This window comes from Aulonocara sp. 'chitande type north' Nkhata Bay, linkage group LG3 (genome assembly GCF_057382095.1).
Source record: "Aulonocara sp. 'chitande type north' Nkhata Bay isolate Kocher_YH1m ecotype deep benthic linkage group LG3, A_spYH_male_GT1.1, whole genome shotgun sequence".
NCBI lineage: Eukaryota > Metazoa > Chordata > Actinopteri > Cichliformes > Cichlidae > Aulonocara > Aulonocara sp. 'chitande type north' Nkhata Bay.
Window position 1 is genome coordinate 65,659,199 of NC_141346.1, and position 17,088 is coordinate 65,676,286.

General features: G+C 49.1%; 4 protein-coding genes across 4 annotated transcripts; all 4 read right to left on the reverse strand.

The window, feature by feature from the left end:
• Positions 1–371: 371 nt before the first annotated feature.
• Positions 372–1,113, reverse strand: LOC147336623 (uncharacterized). The gene is made up of 2 exons (XM_086285521.1): positions 846–1,113; positions 372–757 (listed from the first exon to the last, which is right to left on the reverse strand). Exons 1-2 carry the CDS (start codon positions 1,111–1,113, stop codon positions 372–374), a joined length of 654 nt encoding a protein of 217 aa, XP_086141647.1.
• Positions 1,114–10,510: 9,397 nt separating this feature from the next.
• On the reverse strand, positions 10,511–12,215 carry LOC147336624 (uncharacterized). The gene is made up of 3 exons (XM_086285517.1): positions 11,751–12,215; positions 10,954–11,557; positions 10,511–10,860 (listed from the first exon to the last, which is right to left on the reverse strand). Exons 1-3 carry the CDS (start codon positions 12,213–12,215, stop codon positions 10,511–10,513), a joined length of 1,419 nt encoding a protein of 472 aa, XP_086141643.1.
• A 1,867-nt stretch (positions 12,216–14,082) lies between these two features.
• On the reverse strand, positions 14,083–14,825 carry LOC147336625 (uncharacterized). Its single transcript, XM_086286213.1, has 2 exons — positions 14,552–14,825; positions 14,083–14,456 (listed from the first exon to the last, which is right to left on the reverse strand). The coding sequence occupies exons 1-2, from the start codon at positions 14,823–14,825 to the stop codon at positions 14,083–14,085; spliced, it is 648 nt and encodes a 215-aa protein (XP_086142339.1).
• A 1,333-nt stretch (positions 14,826–16,158) lies between these two features.
• On the reverse strand, positions 16,159–16,887 carry LOC147336626 (uncharacterized). The gene is made up of 2 exons (XM_086285523.1): positions 16,614–16,887; positions 16,159–16,529 (listed from the first exon to the last, which is right to left on the reverse strand). The coding sequence occupies exons 1-2, from the start codon at positions 16,885–16,887 to the stop codon at positions 16,159–16,161; spliced, it is 645 nt and encodes a 214-aa protein (XP_086141649.1).
• Positions 16,888–17,088: the final 201 nt, after the last annotated feature.

Below are 17,088 nucleotides of genomic sequence, written 5' to 3' on the forward strand. Positions count from 1 at the left end.
TGATTCATGTTTATTGTGACACAATGTACAAAGCGGCAATCGTAGTACATAGGAAACATGGTAAGATGTCACATATTTGTCATTCCGCGGCGTTGCTGATACACACTTGCATTAGTCCCTTCTTCTGTGTACGTTGTGTTAGTGTGTACATTCAGTCAACATACCGTGGGATGTAAGGGCGGCCTCTGCCGGCCGTGCACCATATCAGCATACCCGGGGACTGTACCAAGGTTTGCGCCGAGGTACTCGTTGGTATCATGTATCAAAATAAAGACGCTGCACAGAAATGTATAATGGTGTTTTTGTTTATTGTGAAATACAGGTAATCACACATCACTCTTTATACACAGTCATAATGTTAAACCTCATGTCTACACAACCGAAGCCCCCACTGAGGGAATAGACACAATCTCCAACAAGCTATAAGGGTCGTCGGTGAAGATGCCAAAGACGTCCAGGTTGTACACGGCCAGAATCAGCGAGATGCTGGCCTTGGTGTCGTCGGGTACCGTGGGGCATCCAAAGAGGTATCTGAGTGCACGCACCTTCCCCGCGGTGGTTTTATATATGTGATATAGCATATATTGTTCATCGGGTAAGATCAGCCGTTCCTCAACCATGATCTCGACTGCGTCGTCAACAGTCGTGATTTTGTCCAGGAAGCTGCCTTCTCTGACTGCACGCCGGAAGCTCGGCAACGTCGAGCCGATCATGCGCTCTGCAGCGTCGGTTAACTTCAATTGTGTCAGTTTTCGTTCTGCGGAGATATACACATGAGTATACGAGCAAAAAAAAAAAAAAGTGTTTTGTCGGACACGATGGCACTTCGAAAAGAAGTACAGTACCTGTCTTCCCCCTTGGTCCCCGTTCCGCCAAGTCCTGGTACAGGCGGGGATCGATGTGACCGACCAATGACAGTAACACTTTGGCTCGGACCTCATCCTCCATGCAGTATTCGACTAGGGCTTGGAGGCGATGCACGTAGTTTGGTATATCCGTCATATCTGGTGTGTCTGGGAGCTCCCTCGTGTATCTTTCGAAAATACTTTCGGTTAGGTAAACGCACCGCTCTGCAATGTCATGTTGCCACGACTTCAGTCGTTCCACAGCCATAACGGTACCTTATGTGGCGATAGGAGTGTTTATACGTGAGTGGTAATGGGATGACTATATCAATAGCTGTTCTCGATTACTCGTACAACTTTAGGACAGCTTTATCCGACAATGAAAGGGGTTATAACCAGATCCACACAGTGGCCGACCTAGACGCAGGAGCCAGCCGACCTGCAGTTCCAAAGCCCCCGACCTGCAGTTCCAAAGCCCCCGACCTGCAGTTCCAAAGCTCCCGACCTGCAGTTCCAAAGCTCCCGACCTGCAGTTCCAAAGCCCCCGACCTGCAGTTCCAAAGCTCCCGACCTGCAGTTCCAAAGCTCCCGACCTGCAGTTCCAAAGCCCCCGACCTGCAGTTCCAAAGCTCCCGACCTGCAGTTCCAAAGCTCCCGACCTGCAGTTCCAAAGCCCCCGACCTGCAGTTCCAAAGCTCCCGACCTGCAGTTCCAAAGCCCCCGACCTGCAGCACGGAGCAGCCTACATAGCCACGAGAGTGTCCAACTGACAACTGCTCTCCCATAAGTACACCGCACAATAATAGAGCAAACCTAGCATTCTAAAGCGTATCCACATTTGGGTTGGTAGCAATGAGCGTGGACAAACTGCAAGCGCACAGGCACAGCATCATCGACAGTTGCTGCTTTGAACCTGTAATATACAAGGAGTTCATTCGTCGTTACCCGGACACCGAGCTATCCAGGTCCCTCGAGACCACGAACCCCGTAACGCGAATCTGGCTACTTGTGGATTACTGTCTTGACAACGATGAGCGTGCCGAGGCGTTGCTTAGTATACTACAGACTCACTGCATGCATTTGTATGCCTTGCTAGAAGCATAGGACCCCGCATGTAATAACATATAGCAAACCTAGCATTCTAAAGCGTATCCACATTCGGGTTGATGACAATGAGCGTGTACAAACTGCAATCGTACAGGCACGACATCATCGAAGGTTGCTGGTGCTATGAACCTGTAATATACAAAGAGTTCTTTTATCGTTACCCGGACACCGAGCTATTCATGGCCCTCGAGACCCCGAACGCCATGAGGCGAATCCGGACACTCGTGGACTACTGTCTGGACAACGATGAGCACGCCGAGGCGTTGCTTCGTATAGTACGGACTCACTGCAAGCATTTATACGCCTGGCTAGAAGAAAACGGCCCGAAAGGCCCCCTAGGTACCATTGACAAACGCACAACTTAAAGAAACTGGAGACGGTCTGTTGGTGTCGTATGTGTTTCATTTTGTATCATGGCTTATGTTTTATTTTTGTTTTGTTTTGTTTTTCACTAGAGCGAACCAAAACCACTCACACCTTGACCCCTGCAGCGATGCTTGCCTTGGGGTGGAAAGGGAAGGGACTCAACGGCGCCGAACTAATGGAGGACATGGAACTACACCAGTTGTTATCCAGAGTCACCACAATCCAGGACGCCGTTGAGGACATGTGGGCAGAAGGCGTGATCCTGACCGAGGAATACGAAGAGCTTGTTCTCGCAACCAAGATGTCGTGTCAGGAAAACACAATTCGCAAGATGCTTAGTGATCCAGACATACCAGTTGCTACAAAGCACAGTATTGGCCTGATACTCATGTCACATAACATGCACATATACGGACTGACGGACGAATGGAAAGGCTATAAAGTGTTTCGAGCTACAGACTCGTAGACTGCGCACCGTAACCAGTGAAATGTATATGTGTCGCTCCCGATGTTATTGTGAATGTGAATGTTGGCAACAGCAAATAAAATCAAGGTGACACACACAGGGTTTGTGTGGTTTCTTTTTATTAGTGTGGTCCGATGTTTATGTTCACAAGTCATGTAGGTACACTGCATGTTACACAAAGGACATTCTTAGTAGGTTTATCATCGCTTCCACAAGCACCGTAGCCGGTGTTGTCGTTGTTGTATGTTACACACAGCACAGCTCAATTGTGGACACGCCTCACTGAATCCCATTTTATCTCTGGCGTTCTGGATACCAAAACAAAAAGGTGTTCCACTTCAAGGCGTCTTGGTTGGTGTCACACCACAGCAGGCAAGTAGCTTGCTGCGATTCCGTCTCACGGAAAACATCACCTAAACGAGGCACCACACTAAAGCGGTCATCCACCAACTCCCGTAGGTCTTTGTCGATCGCCGCGCTTACGAGTTTCCAGCGGTTGTCTTCAAACCGGCAGTCGGTGTGTCGATCTGCCTCTCCTGGTATCCAGCTGAGCGTGAAGTATTCTTTGTAAGCTTTCCACAACTGCTCAGTGAAGCGCTCTATATCCATCGTGTCGTCTTCCATCAAAAGGGTCAACGTCCACCCTAAGTCAGCGGTGCGATCCACTTGCACGTACCACGGCCAGCACAGGTAATCCCTGTTCGTGTAATATCTTGACCAAAACTGACACAGCTGAAACCCGTCCGTGCTCAGCGCACCCAGGTCTTCCACCTCCAAAAGCTTTATATACGGCAGTAACGTGTGCAGTTTAGGCTTCTCGTCCGCGGTCATCTTGGTCGTCATTGAGCTCGAGAGCACGTGCCTTTTCATAATTTTGTCTAGCCTGGGGCTGTAGAGTCTAGAGAGTTTGTCGATCTTAGAGTCGGGGAACGCCACCCTGGGATGGCGTACGGTGAGTCGATGAGTACCTGGCATTGTAACGACGGTATGCATGTAGTGCGATGTGTGTGGTGACAGTGTCTGTGTAATATATACCTCGCAGGAAACATAAACAACACATTTGAAATCCGGCGGTGACACGGGAGACGTACGCACCATCGGAAGGCTACCGACACACACCTGGGCTGTCAGATACTATAAAAGCTCAACTTGTTTAGAAAGGAGACTCACAGATCCATTCGATCCACCAGAACACAATGCCCTCAGCTTACCACATTACCACTCTCCCACACGGAGGCCGTATGGCCTGGAAAGGTGGACGCCGTATCTCGATTCACAAACAAAGGGTCAGACGACATAATGGCATTACACGTTTTACACACCGAGATCAGAGAGAAATTCACGGGTGAGGAGCTACGCTTTTGCCAAGGAGGTCATTACATTGACTACGTTTTGGACGTGGCCGATTTGAACACCGAGAGCCTGCTCGGGTTCCACATGGCGGAGTTCTGGATGAACAATCACATCAGCTGCACTCCGGATTGGGGCCGGTGGTATATGCAGGTGGACCGAGGTCCCCAATAGCTGTTGGCGGCTCCACGTGATGCTGGCAGATGCCGACAAGACCGAGGTCGACGCGGAGCGTTTCGTGGAGACCTTGTGGCGAGCCTACAAGGACTACTTTGGTCGCAGCTGGTTACCCCGAGGCGTCACGAAGACCGCGGCGTACGATGTGACACGACTGTACGAGGACCGGGAGTTCGAGGATAGCAGGGTGCAACTGATCCGTAAACACCCGGAGGAGTTTGACAATGTCATAGAGGGTCATTTGGGCAAACTACCCGCTCTGGGCGATGTGTATCGTGCCCAGTTACAGCACGAAGAATGCATGCTCTGGTGTGACACCAACGATCCTCGTTACACAGCGCCCGCATCTCGCCTGTGGCGTACGATGCTGGTGATCTAGTCTGACTGTATTTGACAGCTTGCTTTTTCTGAATGTATGCTACAAAATTGTGTATGCCGTCGACGGCAACAGCAAACCCCAATAAACTTTAATGTCAACTCTGATTTCTGCCCAAGTTTTTTGTCTATGTGTCTGTGATTCTAGCAGTTATTACATTGAATGATATTAGCAAGCAGGAGATAGGAGACGATGCGATGTTGCACACATTCTCTTTATTTATCCGGTTACCCAATTACACACACAAAAAAGACACTGAAAAACTGTTAAGTGAACACTAGTATGGCCAAGCAAGTAAATTGAAATCATCATCATTATCATCATCATCATCGTCATCAACATCACATTTTACAAGTGAGCCGTTGCTCTGTCATATACCGCTGTAGGTGACCGTATTCATGGCCGCAACTTCGTCGTCCGTCAAATGTACCCAGTGTACAGCACAATTGAACTGTGTGTATTCGTAACCAGCTTCCTTTGTGGGCTGTGGAACGAGTGTTATACGATCAGGTACTTTACAGCGCACCACAAGACCTTGCGCTTTGTGGTCCATGTCTTCCAACCGCGTGTGTATAACGGTTATCAGTGTTGGTAGTTGCTCGCTGTGACACAAGGGAAACACAGACTCATCGGTGGGATCGTCGTCCCCTGTGTCATCGGACTGAATGTCATAGTCCTCTGCTTCTTCTTCTTCTTCTTCTTCACCGTACTGTATGCCACTGTCGTCTTCTTCGTCGTACCGTATGTCACTGTCGTCTTCTTCGTCGTACTGCATGCCACAACGGTCTGCATCGCCGCATTCAAGATCGCAGTCGCGCTCGGCTATCAGTTCACAACGGTCTTCCTCAAAAAACCCGGAGTCTTCACAGGCCTGAGCGTCACCCACGAGCGGCTTTAGCACTGGATCTTCGATTGCAGCATTCTCCCCGTACTCTAGCGACTCGTCCTCCCGGTCAACCCATGTGTCACTGCTGATGAACACCGGGCCTTTAGGTTGCTTGTACACGCCCCAGTATCCGGTTACACTCCGTGAGATATCGCCGTGTCTCGCCGAGATGTTCATGTGCTCCGGGACCATCATACCAGTTAACCTACAGGCAATTGCCGCTAGGTTAAAGTAACATCCGTCACTGTGCATATCGGGTTTAGGGAAAGCGGCGTCGTAACCAACGCGGTCGACCAACTCTATATTCCCTGTTAGGAGCACATGTAGTAAATCCAACACACCTCTCAGGGGCATGCATAGCACTTTTGCAAAATACCCCAGGGGCGCCTCGGCGTGCACTTTGCAAGGCCAATTCTCCGAGACGGACTCCGTGAGGGAGGTGAATTTCAGACACGGCACACCAATTGTCGGTGTGATGTACTGAACGGTGAAAGAATGTCCGATCTTCCACTCCCTCGGTCCTATATCGACATATACCCACGGGTGCCGGTCGACGGTCTCCGGGGGATCTTGCTGTGTTTTCTGTCGTTTCGGAGCTGCGATAACCGATGAGGGCACCTCGTCGTCGATGGTGCGTTTTAATGTCGCCATGTCGACCTCTAGTGCGGTCTGGTGGTAATCTCTGTTGTATGTGCAGATAGATATCCGTGTGTGTGTGTGTGTGTGTGTGTGTGTGTGTGTGTGTGTGTGTGTGTGTGTGTGTGTGTGTGTGTGTGTTTTCAGAAAGAACGCTTTGACATATATATAATAAACTTAGACCGCTCGTATGACAAGGTAACACAAAGAAACAGTGTAGAGTTGAATGTGTTTTATTTCATTTTTTAGATACAGAAAAAAAACAGTGTAAACATTGAAGCGGTGATGAGTATTCCTAATACACAGCTCTTATTGTTGCCGACACCGGCATCGCATTTCATTTCAATATCTCCTATGTTCAAGGACGCGGACAATGTCTCTTGCTGTGAGGACACTCGATCATTGCGTTTCGGCATATACCGTACTGTGGTTCCACGGACACAACTGTATCCTCGTACGAGGTGTGCCACATATCCTTTGGGTTGGAGAGAAGGGGCCAGTACTGGTCCATGCTGGCGAGGGTATACCGATAACCCAGCGCTTCAATGGGCGTGGGTATTAGCGTCATGTTGCTCGGCACGTTGCATGTGACTAATAGGCCCAGTTTCTGGTAGTCTGTTTCCAACCACTTGTGAACAACAGCCACCAGCCCAGGTAGTTGTTCCGTGTGGCATAACGGAAACACATACTCCAGCTCAACATACTCTGTGGCCATCACGGTTGTCTTCTCTCCGTCGTCAGTTTCGATGCCCCAGCCACTGGTAGAAATAAAGATTGGACCTTCGGGTTGTCTGACTATGGTACAATCTATACCTGGAGTCCCAGTGAACCGTAAGTGCTCCTTGGACACTTCTGGGATCTTAGGCGATGTGTTATTGTTACCGGTGGCATCCTGAAGCTTGGGGGCAGCAGTATCACCGTCCTCGAATACCAGCAACGTGTGGTAACACCCTGCATCTGCACGCAAAGCAGCAGGCATACCCTTTACCACTTCTCCGGGGTCCTCTTTGCTAGGAAACACATCCGAGTAAAGGTCCTGGTATTTATCTTCATTGTGCGTGAGAACCATGTGCACTAAATCCAGAAAGACCCTGAGCGGAATGACTATTCGGTCGGCGAACACTTGGTTGTTCTGGGTATTATCCGTAAGCTTAACTTTCTGTCCTGGCTTCACTGTTGGATGTGTACTCACCAGCACCACACAAGGAAGATCGTGTGTGACATCATAATTGATAGTAAAGGCGTTTCCCGTGTCCCAATCCCGTCGGCCTAACGTTGCTGTTCGCAAGGTTTTCTTGGGCGGCAACGGGCCCCCGGTTATGTCGTCCACGGGCTGCGCATTTGCGCGCTTACGGTTTGCCATATTCAAAGACATGGTCGCTTCAGTAGCCTGCTCGATCTATAGGTCCTTTTGGTCCACCTAAGCACTCTGAATGAACATATCACAGCTCAATTGCGTTTTGTGACTATATGATGTGCTAGCAGGGATTGTATTTAGTGCTGCTTGAATTGCTGTGTCCGAGCAATTAATATAGTGTATGTGTGTATTTAGAAACCACGCTACGAAATAAAAGACAGTGAAACCACAGGTCGGCAGGCGCCGACCAACAGGTCGGGAAGCGCCGACCCACAGGTCGGCAGGCGCCGACCCCACGTCCCCCGTGGGGATGATTCGTCTTTCTCAGTGGTTGTTTATATTGAGACTTAAGTGTGTTAGCCGTGTGTGTGTCTGTGTGTTTTCAGAAAAAACGCTTTGACATATATATATATATATATATATATATATATATATATATATATATATATATATATATATATATATATATATATATATAATAAACTTAGACCGCGCGTATGACAAGGTAACACAAAGAAACAGTGTAGAGTTGAATGTGTTTTATTTTATTTTTACATACAGAAAAACAGCGTAAACATTGAAGCGGTGATGAGTATTCCTAATACACAGCTCTTATTGTTGCCGACACCGGCATCGCATTTCAATATCTCCTATGTTCAAGGACGCGGACGCTTCTTGTTGGGACAATGTCTCTTGCTGTGAGGACACTCGATCATTGCGTTTCGGCATATACCGTACTGTGGTTCCACGGACACAACTGTATCCTCGTACGAGGTGTGCCACATATCCTTTGGGTTGGAGAGAAGGGGCCAGTACTGGTCCATGCTGGCGAGGGTATACTGATAACCCAGCGCTTCAATGGGCGTGGGTATTAGCGTCATGTGGCTCGGCACGTTGCATGTGACTAATAGGCCCAGTTTCTGGTAGTCTGTTTCCAACCACTTGTGAACAACAGCCACCAGCCCAGGTAGTTGTTCCGTGTGGCATAACGGAAACACATACTCGGTCTCCTCGCAGTCCCCGGGCATCATGGTTGTTTTCTCTCCATCCTCGGTTCGAATGTGCCAGCGACTGGTGGTGAGAAAGAGTGGACCTTTAGGTTGTCTGACTATAGTGCAACTTACGCCTGGAACACCGGTGTATCTTAAGTGTTCCTTTGACACTTCGGGGATCTTGGGCCAGTTGTTGTCATTCCCCTCTTCATCCTGAGGCATGCGTATGCGTTCGGCGATGTTGCCGTCGGGGTCTTCTTCCTCCTCATCTTCCTCCTCATCGTCGTCGTGCTCATCCTCCTCCTCGTCGTCCTCAGCAGGACCATTTATTACCACCGTGTGGTAACAACCTGCATCTTTATATATAGCAGGCATGTTCTTTACAACAACGTCGGGGTTTTCCGTACTAGGAAAGGCATCGGTGTACAAGTACAGATATTTGTCTTCATTATGCGTGAGATGCATATGCAGTAAATCCAGAAAGACCCTGAGCGGGATGACCACTTTATCGGCAAACAGCTGCTCACCAGCGCTGTCAACCGTGAGTAGAACCTTATGGTCAGACTTCACGGTTGGCCATGTACTCATGAAAGTCACACAGGGGAGACCTCTCGTGACATCGTAAGTGATAGTAAAGGCATTTCCAGTGTCCCAATCCCGTCTGCCCAACGTCGCTCTTCGCCACTTTTTCTTGGGTGGCAACAGACTCCCGGTCATGTCGTCCACGGGCTGCGCGTTTGCGCGCTTACGGTTTGCGATATTCAAAGACATGGTCGCTTCAGTTGCCTGCTCTATCTATAGGTCCTTTTGGTCGGTCCACCTAAGCACTCTGAATGAACGTATCACAGCTCAATTGCGTTTTGTGACTATATGATGTGCTAGCAGGGATTGTATTTAGTGCTGTTTGAATTGCTGTGTCCGAGCCATTAATATAATGTATGTGTGAATTTAGAAACCACGCTGCGAAATAAAAGACAGTGAAACCACAGGTCGGCAAGCGCTGACCCACAGGTCGGCAAGCGCCGACTCACAGGTCGGGAAGCTCCGACCCACAGGTCGGGAAGCGCCGACCCACAGGTCGGGAAGCGCCGACTCACAGGTCGGCAGGCGCCGACTCACAGGTCGGTGGCGTTGAACCCACAGGTCGGCAAGCGCCGACTCACAGGTCGGCAGGCGCCGACTCACAGGTCGGCAGGCGCCGACCCCACGTCCCCCGTGGGGACGATTCGTCTTTCTCAATGGTTGTTATATTGAGACTTAAGTGTGTTAGCCACTACATAGAAAGAGAGGAGCACAGCGTGAACCTGGAAAGTTCTGGAGTAACTGGAGCGATTATGCAACTTGGATTCCTATAACAACCAGATGTGGAAGATGATCCAACTGATCCACTTGTGTTTTACCTCTACTGTATAACGCTATATATAACGCAGCAGTATACATGTGTTGTGTCTACAATAAAAGTGTAAATCTCTATTGTGTTATTCGTGTCATTTATTCTACGCTCAAAAACACACACCGATAGCTTGGACAGCACGGTATTATTTAGCATGGGGGTGGTACACGTACACTGTTGTTGGATTGATGTGAATGAAATGCACGCAGACAGTTTGTATGTACACATGGTTGGTTTATTGCTGAATAAAACATTACCTGATACACGTACACTGTTGTTGGATTGATGTGAATGAAATGCACGCAGACAGTTTGTATGTACACATGGTTGGTCTATTGCTGAATAAAACATCACCTGATACACGTACACTGTTGTTGGATTGATGTGAATGAAATACACGCAGACAGTTTGTATGTACACATGGTTGGTCTATTGCTGAATAAATCATCACCTGATACACGTACACCAAGGCTTCTTTGCTGTGAGTACCTTCCACGGCGATCCACGTACAACTCTGTGTGGGCAATAACCGATAACCGGATCATCCAAGCAAGCAATGCTACATGTACATTCTGAGAACTTTTTTAACACAGCGGGCACAGACTTTACAGGTAGTATCACAAGAAACACAGCACACATGACCGCAATCCGACAGCCAACACTTGTCCTTTCCACACGATGTGCAAGTCCTGGAGGTTACGCCTGCGGTTGTAATAGTTTTTTTGCCAACGTGTTGCTTGCAAAGAGGACATGTGATCAGCATGGCCTCTTTGTTTCCCAAAGAGGTTATGCACGCTTGGCAACAAAGGTGGCCACACTCTAGGTAGACGTCGCTTTCCTCTCGGCAGACCGTGCATTCGTAAGGGTATGTGAACACGTGATCCTCATCAGGTGGGGGAGTTGTTGTACCTACCGAGCACACGAAACAACTGTAAGCGACTATGACACAGACACACACACACACAGACCCACACACACACACACACACACACAGTGTCTTACCCACAATGCACAGCTGATTGTGCTGCCACTGACAAATGGGCGACTCTCCCGAAATGGCGACATCAGCTGCGTGCACGTTATGGCCGTCATCGTAAGATGCGGCGAGTCGACAATCAGCGAGAAACCGACCGTCGTTCCTCAGCACATCGGCGATCGTGGACAGCGGGTCGCTGTAATATAACACGGTGGGTAAGGTTGGGTTGGAGTCCTCTTGGGTTAAACCATCGTCCAGGAGCGACGCGCCTCTCGGTACATTCTGCGGTGTCGTATGTATAGAGTACGGCTTGTTTTTCATGGTGCGGTGCTTTGTGCGAACTTTAAGGTGTTTCATGCGATGATCGAACGTGTCCTTAGCCCCCGCTGTGAACCGGCCAGTTATCATACCTGGAGTGGCCTCCGTGTAGATGAGGTCCATGCCATGGTCAGTCAAGGCTATACAGGGAGAGTTGGATGACAGGGACATGGTGTCGTTCCACACCGTATCACAATGTATGTCGTATCTCTTCAGCAGGTCTCGGATGCACATAGGTTCATCGCATCGGATTTGCAGCAACTTAGTATCGCCCGAGTGGCTTTTGACGAGAAGAGTCACGCTATGGGGCTCCTGCACAGGGGGATACATTGCAATTATTATTATTATTATTATTATTATTATTATTATTATTATTATTATTATTATTATTATTATTATTATTATTATTATTATTATTATCATTATCATCATTGTTGTTATTATGTAGACACACATAGCTTACAGTGGGTCAACAGCACCATGACACAAAATAAAACCACCTTACATGTTTACAATGCAGCTGGAAGATAGTGTGAGAATCACAGGCGGTTGTTTTGGCATCCTTCTTCCAACCCTTAGCAGCGACAAGGGCATTGCAGTCATTCACGTGTCTGTAGAACGACGAGCCGGAGCACGGAGTCGTCAGTGTAGTGTAGGTATGTGACACTGTTTTGCTTGCGTCTACATAGGAGTCGAGGATTGTATCAAACCAACCCTCCGTCATAACGACACAACTAGGGTCTACCCACAGATTTTTTGCTCGGCGTAGCAGTTGTTTCTTGATGGCATTAGCCGACAGGGTGTCGATTTGCATGCACACTATCGTCAAATGTTGAGTTGGCAGTTGATAGGCTTCTGCTTCCCATCTTGTCAGGCTCCACTTTCTAACACCTGAATCCTCAGGCGACCACACATTAATGTGAGCTTTAGGTTCCCAGCACCATCGAATGGCCAACGTTATGTACTCCATGGTTGTCAGCCAGCTATAAGTGGGGAAACAGCCTGTGGTAGTGTTTGGGTTTGTTGCACTACAAAAGAGTCTAGCTGAAAACACACTGTGTTACCTCTAAGCTACGAAACTTAAATGTATCTGGGGTTGAGCAGACTCCAAGCGATCTGGTTATATTAGCAGGGGTCCAGCCGACCTGGCTACACTATCCAGCCGACCTGGCTGCATTTTCCAGCCGACCTGGCTACACTATCCAGCCGACCTGGCTACACTATCCAGCCGACCTGGCTACACTATCCAGCCGACCTGGCTGCATTTTCCAGCCGACCTGGCTGCATTTTCCAGCCGACCTGGCTACACTATCCAGCCGACCTGGCTACACTATCCAGCCGACCTGGCTACACTTTCCAGCCGACCTGGCTACACTATCCAGCCGACCTGGCTGCACTATCCAGCCGACCTGGCTACACTATCCAGCCGACCTGGCTGCATTTTCCAGCCGACCTGGCTACACTATCCAGCCGACCTGGCTGCACTATCCAGCCGACCTGGCTACACTATCCAGCCGACCTGGCTGCATTTTCCAGCCGACCTGGCTACACTATCCAGCCGACCTGGCTACACTATCCAGCCGACCTGGCTACACTTTCCAGCCGACCTGGCTACACTATCCAGCCGACCTGGCTGCACTATCCAGCCGACCTGGCTACACTATCCAGCCGACCTGGCTGCATTTTCCAGCCGACCTGGCTACACTATCCAGCCGACCTGGCTACACTATCCAGCCGACCTGGCTACACTTTCCAGCCGACCTGGCTACACTATCCAGCCGACCTGGCTGCATTTTCCAGCCGACTTGGCTGCATTTTCCAGCCGACCTGGCTACATTTTCCAGCCGACCTGGGGTATAATCTCATTGTGAAGAACGTGTGATGATCGCATTGGACATTCTCGGTGGATCACTGAGAAAATATGGCCATGTTAAGCTGGTTGTCCTTGTGTGTGTTGTGCACTCCAATAATGTCTTTGTCTCTTGACTCAAAAGGTTTGTAGTCACTCCTAAAACACTATTGTTGACGTGCATGTTTGTGAACTCGCTTGAACGCCGTTTGTTTCCTGGATGAAAGACATTGTACATTGTACATAGAACGAACGTAGTGTTGTAACCTTTATGCGAATAACTAACCAAATGTGTTTCTCTCGTTTAGCTGACACATACGTAACGGCGATATGTGGACAAGACGTGGTTCTTCGCTGTCAGGATACTACAGCGAGTCCAGTTACCCTGGTGGAGTGGCGGAAATCAACCGTATCCTGTGGTTACCTGTACTTCTTTCAAGATCTACGTTCTTACGACAACTACCAATGTGACATGTTTAAAGGCCGAGTGAAGCTGCTCGAGCCGTCCGTGGGAAACGCAAACTGTGATTCTAAGGAACGTCAGTGTAGCCGACACAGGGCTATATACGTGTGAGCTTACAGCCAGAAACACAACAACTGGCCAGAGTCACGTAGTGTCCGAGGGACGTGTCAACCTCACAGTCTCAGAGCTCACAACGGCTCCTTTTTCACACTCTCCACAACCTAGAGGCCCCCCTGGTATAATAGCAGCCCTGATCCTGTTGCTGACCGTCATCGCCGTGTTGTGTGGTGTAGTGTGGATCCGCGCAAACCAAAAACACAAGACCCCTGAGGGCGAAACGTGTTCCAATGTATGAGTCTGACCACGTAATGAAATGTATCTGTACCAAGGGTTTTGCAGAGGTACTTGTTGGTATCATGTATAAAAAAAATAAAGACACTGTGCTGCAATGTGTAATGGTTGTTATTTTATTTGTCAAATACAGTCAAACACCACGCTTCACACTCGTGCTGACACACCACATGTCTACACAACCAAAGCCCCCGCTTGGGGGGTTACAGTCTCCAACCAGCGTTCTGGGAAGATACCGAAGGCGTGTAGGTTGTACACGGCCAGAATCAACGATATGCTGGCCTTCGCCTCGTCGGGTAGTTGTGGGCATTCAAAGAGGCATCTGAGCGCACCCACCTTCCCCTCGGTGGTTTCATACATGTGATATAGCATATATTCTTCATCGGGTAAGATCAGCTGTTCTTGAACCATGAGGTCGACTGCGTCATCTACAGTCGTGATTTTGTCCAGGAAGCTGCGTTCTCTGACTGCACGTCGGAACCTCGGCAGCGACGAGCCGATCATCTGCTCGACAGCGCCAGTTAACTTGAACTGTGTCAGTTTTCGTTCTGCGGAGATATAGACATAAGTATACAAGCAACAAGGTGTTCGTTCAACACAATGTTTTTTTTTTTTTTATTTGCAACGAAAAGAAATACAGTACCTGTCTTTCCCTGCGGTCCCCGGTCCACCAAGTCCTGGTAAAAGTAGGGATTGAGTTCATGGACCGCTGACAGTAACACTTTGGCTCGGACCTCATCCTGCAAGCTGTATTCGACAAGGGCACGTAGGCGATGCACATGGTTTGGTATTTTCGTCATAGCAGTTGCATCTAGGTCCTGGTCCCCGTCGGTGTATCTGTCAAAAATACTTTCGGTTATGTGAGTGCACCGCTCTGCAATGTCATGTTGACACGACCTGAGTTGTTCTACAGCCATAATAACGGTACCGTGTTCCTATAACAATAGCTACTGTCGATTACTCGTACGACTTTAGGGTAGCTTTATCTGACAAACGAACAGGTTCCCAACAGATTCACACAGTGGCCGACCTGTAGGTCGGCAGCTCCCGACCTGCAGCGCAAAACTGGCCGACCTGTAGGTCGGGAGCCGCCGACCTGCAGCGCAAAGCTGGCCGACCTGTAGGTCGGGAGCTGCCGACCTGCAGCGCAAAACTGGCCGACCTGTAGGTCGGGAGCCGCCGACCTGCAGCGCAAAGCTGGCCGACCTGTAGGTCGGGAGCCGCCGACCTGGTTACTGTCGCTCTCGGTCGGAGGTTCCAACTTGTGGTGAAGTGCATGTAATGTTCGCATGGGCCATTCTCGGTGGAGCATTGAAAAATATGGCCACGTTAAGCTGGTTGTCCTTGTGGTTGTTGATGTGCTCTACATTCCTGTCTTTGTCTGTCATCACAAATGGTTCGTAGTCACTCCCAAAACACGATTGTGTACATGCATTTCTCCCAAGCCGCTTGAATGTTGTTTGTTTCCTTGCTGGAAACACTGTCCATTGTACATCAAACGTAGTGTTGTAACCTTTATTTGAATAACTAACCAAATGTGTTCTCTCGTTTAGCTGACACAGACGTAACCGCGATATGTGAACAAGATGTGGTTCTTCACTGTGAGAATACTGCAGTGGGTCCAATTACCCTGGTGGAGTGGCGGAAACCACCCTTACGTGATTGTTACCTCTACTTCTTTCAACATGGACGTTCTTACAACAACTACCAATGTGACATGTTTACAGACCGAGTGCAATTGCTCCACCCGTCCATGAGTAATGTGAACTGGTCTGTGATTCTAAGGAATGTCAGTGTAGCCGACACTGGGCTATATTTGTGTGAGCTTACAGCCACAAGCACAACAACTGGGGGCCGTGTCAACCTCACAGTCTCAGAGTGCACAAAGGCTCCTTTTTCGCACTCTCCACAACCTAGAGGCCGCCCCGGTGTAATAGCCACCCTGATCCTGTTGCTGATCGCCATCGCCGTGTTGTGTGTTGTAGTGTGGATCCGCACAAACCAAAAACGCAAGACCCCTGAGGGTGAAACGTGTTCCAATGTATGAGTCTGACCACGTAATGAAAATGTATCGGTGTCAAGGTTTGTGTATATGTGCGTGTTGGTATGTATCAAAAAGGAAAACACCGCCAATGGCAAATAAAGTACTGCAATGTGTAATGGTTGTCATTTTATTGTCACATACAGTCAAACACCACGCTTTACACCCATGCTAATACACCACATGTCTACACAGCCAAAGCCCTAGCTTTAGGAGTTACAATCAATCTCCAACAAGCTATAAGGGTCGTCGGGGGAGATGCCGAAGACGTGTAGATTGTACACGGCCAGAATCAGCGAAATGCTGGCCTTGGTCTCGTCGGGCACCGTAGGGCATCCAAAGAGGTATCCGAGCGCACGAACCTTCCCCTCGGTGGATTTGAACATGTGATATAGCATATATTGTTCCTCGGGTAAGATCAGCTCTTGCCGGACCATGATGTCGAGAGGCTCGTCGACAGTCGTGATGATGTCCAGCAGGCTGCGGTTCCTGAGGACACTATGGAACATAAACGTGGGCAGCGTGGAGTCGAGCATGCGCTTGGCCGCATGGGTTAACTTGAACTGTGTCAGTTTTCGTTCTGCGGAGAAATAGACATAAATATACAAACAACAAGGTGTCCGTCAAACACGATGATTATTGCAACGAAAAGAAGATACAGTACCTGTCTTTCCCTTTGGTCCCTGCTGCACCAGGTCCTTGTAAATGTAGGGATTGATTTCACAAAGCAATGACAGTAACAGTTTGGCTCGCACCTCGTCTTGCAAGCTGTATTCGACTAGGGCACGTAGGCGATGCACATGGTTTGGTATTTCCGTTATACCAGTTGCGTCTAAGGCATCGTCCTCGTCCGTGTATCTGTCAAAAATACTTTCGGTTATGTGAGTGCACCGCTCCGCAATGTCATGCTTCCACAGCCTGAGTTGTTCCACAGCCATAACTGTATCCTACGTGGGGTGGCAGTGTATCTGTATACGCGAATGGTTATTCGAGAGATATAGCAATAGCTGGCTACACTTTCCAGCCGACCTGGCTACACTTTCCAGCCGACCTGGCTACAGTATCCAGCCAACCTGGCTACACTATCCAGCCGACCTGGCTACACTATCCAGCCGACCTGGCTACACTATCCAGCCGAC

Coding starts and splice junctions, on each gene's coding strand:
- LOC147336623 (XM_086285521.1), bottom strand. CDS start 1,113: ATGGCTGTGGAACGACTGAAGTCGTGGCAACATGACATTGCAGAGCGG. Junction 758..845: donor GGGACCAAGGGGGAAGACAG/GTACTGTACTTC, acceptor ATATCTCCGCAG/AACGAAAACTGACACAATTG.
- LOC147336624 (XM_086285517.1), bottom strand. CDS start 12,215: ATGGAGTACATAACGTTGGCCATTCGATGGTGCTGGGAACCTAAAGCT. Junction 11,558..11,750: donor TCCAGCTGCATTGTAAACAT/GTAAGGTGGTTT, acceptor CCCCCTGTGCAG/GAGCCCCATAGCGTGACTCT. Junction 10,861..10,953: donor CAATCAGCTGTGCATTGTGG/GTAAGACACTGT, acceptor TGTGCTCGGTAG/GTACAACAACTCCCCCACCT.
- LOC147336625 (XM_086286213.1), bottom strand. CDS start 14,825: ATGGCTGTAGAACAACTCAGGTCGTGTCAACATGACATTGCAGAGCGG. Junction 14,457..14,551: donor GGGACCGCAGGGAAAGACAG/GTACTGTATTTC, acceptor ATATCTCCGCAG/AACGAAAACTGACACAGTTC.
- LOC147336626 (XM_086285523.1), bottom strand. CDS start 16,887: ATGGCTGTGGAACAACTCAGGCTGTGGAAGCATGACATTGCGGAGCGG. Junction 16,530..16,613: donor GGGACCAAAGGGAAAGACAG/GTACTGTATCTT, acceptor ATTTCTCCGCAG/AACGAAAACTGACACAGTTC.